This window comes from Ostrea edulis, chromosome 6, assembly GCF_947568905.1.
Source record: "Ostrea edulis chromosome 6, xbOstEdul1.1, whole genome shotgun sequence".
Lineage (NCBI taxonomy): Eukaryota > Metazoa > Mollusca > Bivalvia > Ostreida > Ostreidae > Ostrea > Ostrea edulis.
This window is the reverse complement of record NC_079169.1, coordinates 65784052-65795232: the sequence shown is the minus strand read 5'-3', so window position 1 is coordinate 65795232 and position 11181 is coordinate 65784052. Positions and strand designations below refer to the sequence as shown.

At 34.7% G+C, this 11181-nt stretch overlaps 1 protein-coding gene across 1 annotated transcript; it reads right to left on the bottom strand.

The window, feature by feature from the left end:
* Nucleotides 1-2864: 2864 nt before the first annotated feature.
* LOC130047305 (vitellogenin receptor-like) lies at nucleotides 2865-6755 on the bottom strand. Its single transcript, XM_056141966.1, has 3 exons — nucleotides 6689-6755; nucleotides 3232-4527; nucleotides 2865-2983 (listed from the first exon to the last, which is right to left on the bottom strand). Exons 1-3 carry the CDS (start codon nucleotides 6753-6755, stop codon nucleotides 2865-2867), a joined length of 1482 nt encoding a protein of 493 aa, XP_055997941.1.
* Between the last annotated feature and the right edge of the window lie 4426 nt (nucleotides 6756-11181).

Below are 11181 nucleotides of genomic sequence, written 5' to 3'. Positions count from 1 at the left end.
TCCCTAGGCCCCACATCAATGACGTCATTGTTTGTCCACAGACTCAGTCACATGCATCGACTCTTGAAAGTGCAAATGTCTGGACAGACAATAGTGTTATTGAATCATTCGATGATAGATAAGGTAAAAAATTAATTAGTCCTGTCACTGCGGATAAAGAGAGAGGCTGTGTAGGCCCGACAATGGTTCATTAAGCCCCATACAAAATAAGACCAAGTGGCGGGGTATCGGAAATGATATCGGGTGTATTGTTGCTGTTGTTATTCTCTTCTGGATACACGCGGGCTACCCACCAGCAACCACGCCTAATCTACTCGGTTTTCCATCTACTTAACGAATCACCACACCCATGCGTTTTAGTTCCGAGCACATTTCGCCGCTAATTATATAGATCAATTTCAATCATTGCCTTCAAAATAGATATAAGCTTATGATTTGAGTTTATTAATTCCCATTCTTTTGTTGCCTTTTATTTAACATTGCCATGTCATCTCGCACAATACGATATGATTATGTCTAACAGGTTTAAAACTCTTAGTCTATAGAGTAGAAGAAAACATTCTGAGGAGCCTTGTGGCTGTAATAAATTTTCATTTAATGCTCAAATTTCTGTTATAATCAGCTGTTTAGGGTATCATCACAATCGGAATTGAATTGGGTAAAATTATGCACAATTAAAAGGAAAATATAGAGGACGCAATTAACATTCCGGTGTCCACCCTTCATTGAGATAATTAAAATTGATTAGTATCGTTTCATTATGACACCTTTACAATCCGCGATGTCGATAGTCTATTCTGTTGAACAGTATATAAATATTTATTCTCAAACTGTACCGTCACCTAATTGAAAAACATTGTCAGTTCTTTTTATGGTATTGTCATTGAGGATATTTCTCATAAGACAACATTTAATTGCCTTCATCTAATCATTCACTTGCAGCTCCGTGCCAGAAATCAGTCGAGGTCACCTAATGTTATTACATGTATGCATCTGCGTTCTAATTTCCATTAATCAATAAAGAAGCGAAATATCTTTAAGCAATTTTGCAAGGGCATTTTCGCATAACAAATTGATTCAAACTTACCCGATTTTCATGCTTACTGTGCATCTATATGCACAAGGATGATTAAACCAAGGCGAAAAAGGGCAATTTTATTAATTTTCATTTTGTCAGCAATATAATGTAATTTTTGATGTCTTTTGAATTAATAAGACCAAAAATAATAATAATAAAAAAAGGCAAAAAAATAAATTAACTAAAAAAATAAATAAATAATAAATAAAAAACAACCCACCAAAATCCACCCCACCCCCCAAAAAAACACACACCAAAAACCCGTGCAAATTTATATATCATTTTAAGATATTATAGCTTCATAGATATTTTCACCTCTTTAAATCTTTTCAAAAAGTTCTTGAGATCACCATACGTTAGTTAAGCAATGTCATAACCATAATAAATGAATGTTTACTTATTATGTATGGCGTAAGTTTAGAAAGGTGTACAATGTTTGATTAAATTTCTAGATACTTATACGTGACACACCGTTCAAGTATTTGTTGAACTTCGATATTGGTTCAGTACGTCATCTAGATTGCTGCACTTGTCAGAGGGTGAAGCATACGGATGCCAAAATACGTCAGCCGGAATTTGTCAGGTTGATAAGTGTCCGGTTTTGTCTTGTAATTTCAAGTTGAGGGCTTTGCTTTTTTTCATCAATAATTCTTAGGTATTACTGATTTCTTTTGTGTTGCACACAAGAATATTGACATGGATTCTTCTCAAGAAAGCTAATCCCAAAAGTGTCAAAGATACCGAAATTAATTTCTTCAAAGTGTAAACAATCTGAATTTCTTCAATATTTATTTCGTAAATTTATTCGTCAATTTTCTACTTACTGTAACGCGTTTCCCAGCCGCACCCAGCGTTAATCAATTGTTGAACAATAGTCGATTTCTAAAGTGACATGTTTATTCGAGTACTTGAAAACAGATGAAATAACTTAAGTCTTGTCACTCTATACTCGAAAACAATGATTTCTGGGATGTATTCCAAAAACCGTGAGATATGATATGGATAAACTACATATTGGCCGTTTGTCTCAGATAATCAGAAGATATTGAAAGAGGAATTGATACAAGTTCGCCGTCGTATAGAAAAGGAACCCAAAAAAAAAAGGGTTTGTCGATGAGAAGGGTACATTGAGGTCACATGTTGTGAACATGAGCGCTAAACACATGTACATACATTTGTTTATCAAAAGGTCCAGTGATGTCCAATGCAAAGCCATGCTTTCTGTGTCATTTCCGGTTGCTTGTGATGTCAAAAGTAAAGGCACAAGTTCACATGTAAGAGTTAACACTAATGTCTTCGTGTTTCTGGTTGATGATCTGGGATGAATTTCCGGCTCTGTGATGTTTATGGTCAAGCGCCATGTCCATACGTATTGCCTAACATAAAGGTCTGTGATGTTTTCTAGTGGTCAAATGTAAGAGACGTAGAACAAGACCCAACTGGCTATATATTTCCAATCAAAGAATTGGGTTTTGTTTAGAGAATCGGACATTTATTTATCTGTATTTAAGAAAGGAAAGACAATCTGGGACGGTAGTTCCGGCTTCAAATAAAATATCCCTTAGTGTACCATCAAAATTCTAGAGGGCGTAAAATAAGCCTTAGTGTACCATTAAAGTTCTGCAGGGCGTAAAATGATTACATTTCTATTTCTGAACGGCTAAATTTTGTAAAATCACGAATGTTAAGTAATAAATTATCCTGAGTCTTTTAAAATACTACTCCTCTTTTCCTAACCCCTTAATATACTACTCCTCTTTTCCTAGCCCCTTGAAATCCTACTTCCCTACCTCTTAAAATCCTGCTCCTCTTTTCCAAACCTCTTAAAATTCTGCTCCTCTTTTTCAAACCCCTTAAAATCCTGTCCCTCTTTCCCAAACCCTTTATAATCCTTCGGATTGCACTCTAGCACAGCATTTTGCTCAAAATTTAACTTAATGAGTAGCGCAATCCAAAAAGAATTGTGATTTATACCAAAACGGATTACAAAGTAAAACATTCGCCCCGTGTTATTTTCGTCGGCCAATAATTTTATCCCGTCTCAAATTCGCCTTAAACCATTTATTACTACTTTAGGGCAATGAGTAAATTTTGAATTCGCTACACAAATTTTTATAAGATTCTTTTACATTCAATATTGCTATTATGTATACGTGGAATGCCTATTCTGTTTATGCTGCTACAGTTACAGAATTCATTGTCCTCTGTGTAATAATGGTTACTGATACAGAATTCATTGTCCTCTGTGTAATAATGCTTACTGATACAGAATTCATTGTCCTCTGTGTAATAATGGTTACTGATACAGAATTCATTGTCCTCTGTGTAATAATGGTTACTGATACAGAATTCATTGTCCTCTGTGTAATAATGGTTACTGATACAGAATTCATTGTCCTCTGTGTAATAATGGTTACTGATACAGAATTCATTGTCCTCTGTGTAATAATGGTTACTGATACAGAATTCATTGTCCTCTGTGTAATAATGGTTACTGATACAGAATTCATTGTCCTCTGTGTAATAATGGTTACTGATACAGAATTCATTGTCCTCTGTGTAATAATGGTTACTACAGGATTCATTGTCCTCTGTGTAATAATGGTTACTGATACAGAATTCATTGTCCTCTGTGTAATAATGGTTACTGATACAGAATTCATTGTCCTCTGTGTAATAATGGTTACTGATACAGGATTCATTGTCCTCTGTGTAATAATGGTACCTGATACAGGATTCATTGTCCTCTGTGTAATAATGCTTACTGATACAGAATTCATTGTCCTCTGTGTAATAATGGTTACTGATACAGAATTCATTGTCCTCTGTGTAATAATGGTTACTGATACAGAATTCATTGTCCTCTGTGTAATAATGGTATCTGATACAGAATTCATTGTCCTCTGTGTAATAATGGTTACTGACACAGAATTCATTGTCCTCTGTGTAATAATGGTTACTGATACAGAATTCATTGTCCTCTGTGTAATAAACGTTACTGACACAGAATTCATTGTCCTCTGTGTAATAATGGTTACTGATACAGAATTCATTGTCCTCTGTGTAATAATGGTTACTGATACAGAATTCATTGTCCTCTGTGTAATAATGGTATCTGATACAGAATTCATTGTCCTCTGTGTAATAATGGTTACTGACACAGAATTCATTGTCCTCTGTGTAATAATGGTTACTGACACAGAATTCATTGTCCTCTGTGTAATAAACGTTACTGACACAGAATTCATTGTCCTCTGTGTAATAATGGTTACTGATACAGAATTCATTGTCCTCTGTGTAATAATGGTTACTGATACAGAATTCATTGTCCTCTGTGTAATAATGGTATCTGATACAGAATTCATTGTCCTCTGTGTAATAATGGTTACTGACACAGAATTCATTGTCCTCTGTGTAATAATGGTTACTGATACAGAATTCATTGTCCTCTGTGTAATAATGGTTACTGACTCAGAATTCATTGTCCTCTGTGTAATAATGGTTACTGATACAGAATTCATTGTCCTCTGTGTAATAATGGTTACTGATACAAACTGTTGATCGATTCGTTGTTTGATACAGAATCTCTGTTTAATTTCTAGTACCCTGAGTATTCTTGTCACTGCTAGAGAGCACTGTACAGACAGATCGAGCTTTTCGTGTTATGAAACCGGTCAAAATAACCGAACTCTAATCTTAAAACTTTCATGAAAATATTTCCTGCAAATCTTGCGGAAGCGGAAGTGACACATGTGCCTCACTGCGCCTCGCTTTCGATTCAACTGATTTGAAAACTTGCTGTTTAGTATTCATATTTCCAGCATTGATAAAAAATGAATGATATTGGATCATATCTTTACTGTGGAAATCCATCTAATGAATTATACTTAGCAACCGAGTTCTGTTTAAATGTATAGGTACGGTAGTGCAAAATCAATGTTCTACATATTTTAATTAATTAATCTTAATGCATAATCTAAACTAGAACAAATTGAATTGATTGGAATGCAGAAATGATTCAAACCGTTATGTATTTTCTGTAATGTCACGTGACTTGGTGTAGTGATAAACCTGTAGGTATTGCAGACCAGTGATGACAACCAACATCAACAGTGAAGTGTTTGTCATTATAATACACTATAACATTGTTTTATTTGTGTAAAGGGTATGGAAATAATGATTCTTAAAATTCCCGATATTTTAGCACAATACCAGTGCTATATATGTAAATGCATATTGCTTGTAATTTTGAATGTAGATGATATTAACACCAATTAGTTCATACTTTTCCTTTTGTGTTTTAGTTTAAAGATGGTTTAATGAAATTAATGTAAAGAAATATTACACGTAGGCCTACGTACATGTTGATACAGACATCCCTTAGTATTCCGGTCATCTGTTTTACTATACTAATATGTGTTTACTTTCTTTTATTAAATATTTCAAATGCATTGTGTATTTTGTATGATCCTTAGATTTATGTCAAATGATTGTATTCCATTTCCATTCTCAATGACCGTGTAGCGTGTAACAGCAGCGAGGTAAGAATTTTATCGTCATCGAAAGCAAGTTTTTGTTATATATATACAGTGTATATATATATATATATATATATATATATATATATATATATATATATATATATATACGAGAATTCCATCCTCATCGAAAGCAAGGTTTTTGACTTAACTAGATGGTCGAGCGATCTAGCGCGCTGGTTACTTGCTGCTTGCAGATTTGGTTACACAGGTCGTGAATTCAACCCCGGATAGGGGCGGAAGTGGGTATCCAAATAATAAAGTGAAATTTTCTGTGCTTTATATTAAATATTTCTTCACTTAATTATGTTTATTAAAGAGTTCATTGCTATTTTCTGTGATAGTGGTGTATCTTTGCGCTAGCATACACATTCAATTTAAACACTCTGTTTTAATTTCTTCAATAAATGATTACATGAGAGTGCTTGATGTGACCATTGAATGAAACCGTTCTGGATATATTACACACAATACGACCCGGAAGTTTTCCCCTCTCAACTCATTGCCCTCGCGCTCCTGCCTCCCTGTCACACCGAGACATAATTTACACAATAACTGTTATAACAAGCTACGAGGTTTAGTATGGGGACAAGGTTAGCTCTTTTACGACTAAGTTTGATATATTAGCTTATAGGAGTTATGATATTGATCACTGTTCGTTACATTCACCTTTTATAAAGTACCCTTTCATCAATACCCAGTACTTCGAGGACTTGAATTCTTTTTAAAATAAATAAGAGGCCCATGGGCATTAACGATCACCTGAATACAATGCATCACATGACTCGTGTGCATGAAATTTTGAAAATCATTAATACCCTTTTCTTATTTATCATTAATTTGCCATAGGGCCCAAAACTCATATACTATGAATATTCAGTAGAAAACTCCATGCTTGTTTGCTTATGTAATAATGATAGAACTTGAACCCTGGAGTAATAAATTCCACAATTTTGGTAGACAACTCATAAAACAGTATATAATTATGCAAATATTTTGCGTCCTTGACGTCCAGAAAGAAGTTTTTTTTAAAATACACTGCATTTTCAACATCTGACCACCTTAGACCCGCCCTGGGTCTGAAAGTTAAACCCCGAGGTCATGAATTTCACGATTTTGGCAGAGAACTGAGTACTCATTATAATCATGCAATCATTTTGCCTCCTTGACTTCCAGTACTAGAGACGTTTTTCTAAGATGTAATGCACTTTCAACATATGACCAACTAAGTCTCACCCGGCGGACTGGTGTTTGGTTTCCATCCAATTACTGCCGTTCATCATAGCATAGAATGATATGGTAACAAAAGGTTTCAATTTTTTCAGCTTTATTGATTAAAAAGAGGAAGTGTGCACAGTAGAGTTTGTAATCTAATTCCAATAGATATGTCTGTACAGTGTTTTAGATAGCACAATGCTCAACTTTTCACACCAACACGCTTATTGTGGTACTGAAAGCACTTAAAATTGGAATTGATTTAAAAACTGTCATCAAATGCATGTATACATGTAGTAAATGCTAAATGGCAATTTGCCATAATGAGTGCGCATTTCGGCAATATATTAGAATGCAAAGGCAGCGAGTCCGCGTTAGTTCTGGGATGTTGAACTTTGACCTGTTTGAGAAGACACATATCAGGTAACATGGGGAATTTGCTTACTAAACATTCGTACATTTTGTTGTGGTAGAAAATAGGTCTTACACTTATTCTATTAAATGAATGGGTCTGACACAGAATATTTCGAAGTCTACAAATAATATTGTTTTGACACTTAACTCGCTTCAGTATGTCGGCCTGAAACGTCACAGTTCATACCCTCATGTATTTTCAAAATTGAAAATTATTTACTTCCGCATTCAATCATTTTATACTCATTTACACGTTTACCTCAACGATCAATAATAAAGGATGTGGATAGTACTTTGTACATATTTACTTCTGTAAAAAATATGTGTTGTACCAACTTTCGTAAGCTTTGGCGAAAAATCTTAGTCAGCATCAAACAGGTGACTCGTTTCGATGTATGGAATATAAACACTACTCACTAACTATAAACACTATTCACTAACTATAAACACTATTCACTAACTATAAACACTATTTACTAATTATAAACACTATTTACTAACTATAAACACTATTCACTAGCTATAAACACTACTCACTAACTATAAACAGTACTCACTAACTATAAACACTACTCACCACCTACAAACACTACTCACTAACTATAAACACTACGCACTAACTATAAACACTCTCACTACCTATAAACACTACTCACCAACTATAAACACTACTCACTAGCTATAAACACTACTCACTAGCTATAAACACTTCTGACTACCTATGAACACTACTCACTAACTATAAACACTACTCACTACCTACAAAGACTACTCATTACCTATAAACACAACTCACTACCTATAAACACTACTCACTACCTATAAACACTACCCACTACCTATAAACACTACTCACTAACTATAAACACTACTCACTACCTGTAAACACTACTCACTAACTATAAACACTACTCACTAACTATAAACACTACTCACTAACTATAAACACTACTCACTAACTAGAATGGGGGTGTACATCTGAGAAGCGCGAGAAGGAAAAGAACATCCCGAAACATAGAAATCCTCGTTGATAAAAAGTGAAAACAACGAACCATGATCAGTCTCATAAATCCAGTACAGAGTAGGGCAAACACGAACCCCTGGACACATTGGATGGAATCAGGTGTCTAGGAGGAGTAAGCATCCCCTGTTAACAGGTCACATCCACCGTGAGTCCCATATTTTGATCAGGTAAACGGAGTAATCCTTAATCAAAATCAGTATGTAAAGAACGGCTTCACATATGTAGTCCTCTCTGACTTTTACATCCGAGACATTTCTCGGGAAAGTCTAAAGTAGCAAAATAGTGGGGGGGTTTTCATTCGCAATGCAGCTGCTAGTTTTGCGTGTTTAATTCTTATTTAGTTTTTCTATACTCTTGATATCCGCGAAGTTTGAGAAGCATTACTATATTTGGTGATATATAAGATTCAGTGCACTCCAAAATTCAAACAAATCTTCTTTTGTGATTTTAGGTCACATTGCAATTGGTTGTCGTTCGTCGTCGTGCGCTAACAATTTAACATTTTAAATTTCTTGATTACCACTATTCCAATTCTTTTCAAATTTAGTATGAAGCATCTTTGGGACAAGGGGGATATAAATTGAATATTTCAGGACTCCAGCAACCTTGGGGCCTTAGGGGTGGGGAAAATGCCAAAAATGGACCAAATTTCAAAAATATTCTGTACAATCGCACATGTGTAAGAAAAACTAAATACATTGTAATGTAGAACAGGAAGGCCTCTACCAAAATTGTAAATTTCATGATCCCCGGGGTAGGGGTTCTGACCCCAGGGTGGGGCCAAACTTAGTATATTGTGTTTATGTGTAAAACACTTAAATAACATCTTTTTAGTGCAATTGATACGAAATTGAAACTAAATAGATATTTAGAAATAGTAGGTAGTCCTTTACCAAACTGTAAATTTGATGATCCTAGGGGTAAGGGTTTTGGTATTAGAGTGGGGCCAAAATGGTCAGTTATTAAATGTGTGAACAATAGAAATTTTTAAATTCTTCTTGATAACTACCATTCCAATTCTTTTCAAAGGTATGAAGCATCTTTGGGATAAGGTGAACACAAATTGTAATTTTCAGGACTCCTACACCGCCGGGGCCTTAGGAAGGGGGGGGGGGGCAAAAGTTGACCAATTTTCAAAAATCTTCTCTACACCTGCACATCTTAAAGAAAAACTAAATCTAACTACAAAGTTATATATAGCAGGGAGGCCTCTGCCAAAATTGTAACTTTCAGGATTCCCGGGGTATAGAGGTTTTGACACCAGGGTTGGTCCAAACTTGGTATATATAGGGTATATGTGCAAAACATATAAATGATATCTGCTTTAATGCCATTGATACTAAATTGAAACTAAATGGATATTTAGAAGGAGTAGGTAGTCCTTTACCAAAATTGTAAATCTCATGGTCATAAGGGGTAAGGGTTTGGTTTCAGGATTTGAAGGACTTCTTTAAGTTTGCTGATATCGTATAAAATTTAAATGCATATTTAGGAATAGCAGAAAAGGATGTACAAAATATGGCGAATTTCACAAACCCAGGGTTTTGACTCTGGGATGGGTCCAAATTAGTCATATCGTTTAATGTTAATACATATTTTGTATTATAAAAAGCCTTTCATCAGTGTATGCACTTTCGAGGACATTGACGATTTAAGAACACATCTTGTTTTATACTGTTCAGAACAGGAATTTTTTCTTATAGATTTCATAGCCCTTGGGAGTAGTGATACTTTTTAACTCAGGTGATTGATAGGGCTTGTGGGCCTCTTGTTCTTCTATACTTTGATATTACCGCCATGTTTACTGATGGTTAGTATGGAGAACCAATCAAGAATTGGGAGCGGATCTAAGTACTAAAATAATTCTTATGAAGGCATTTGAATTGCATGGTAAGTCAACTTTTTTTTTATTTACAGTGTAAAATTGCGCAGTATATAAATTTTTGAAGTTCCCCGATATACTATGGATCAAAGTATCGTAACTCTAGCGTGACGTAATTTTCAAATAAAAAGTGAAATTTGCGGTTCTTGAATCCGTATAATTTGTGTAGCTGTATGATTTGATATACTACATCGCTGATATATTTAGAGTGATGGGAATTCCCTCTTTTCTTTACATCATAGAAATCTATATCAAAACATGGCTCCAACATTTAAATTCCCATCTGATGGTGAAAAAGTTAGTGTTTAAAAAGGGACACTCGATTCAGAATAAAAGTTTCAGATATGTAAGCAAATCAGGATTATTTACATAGAGTGAAAATGTCAAAAATAGTCCTCCAAAACCACGAAACAGACGGTTAAAAAGGCAGGAAAATCATGTGGAAGGTAAACTTTGACCGGAATACTACCGAAAAAATATACATGCACAACGAAATATTAGTACGCATGTTTGTAATTATGTTGAAATTTATGTTTGTGAAGCAAATTATCCAAAGTTCTATTGAATACCGACTTGTTATGGTGTTGGTAAATTATGGATTGTGAATATATTTATTGACTAGTCCAGCCCATGACAGAGTAATGAATGCGTCAATGAGACAAAACGAATACACTAACTAGATTGCATTGTGTACAGTGGCTGTCTGGTGTACATAAAGCTGAGATAAACCATGCATCTATCAATCTTATATACTAACCAAACGTAATGGAAACATGTGATAAACCATTTGTACATTGACCGTTTATGAATGCAAATTGACTTTTGAGTACTCAGTTAATTTCATTATGCGCCCTTTACAGATCCAGAGACGGAAACCTTGGTGATACTACATATAATCCCAGGTTTTTGCAATGTTTCAGCGGCGTGTAAACCGTATTGGTGGCAAAGGACAGTTGTTTTGGTTCTGAAACATGTGGGTATACATCATTTCAGATTATGACAGACTAATAAAAAATCATATTTCCCTTTT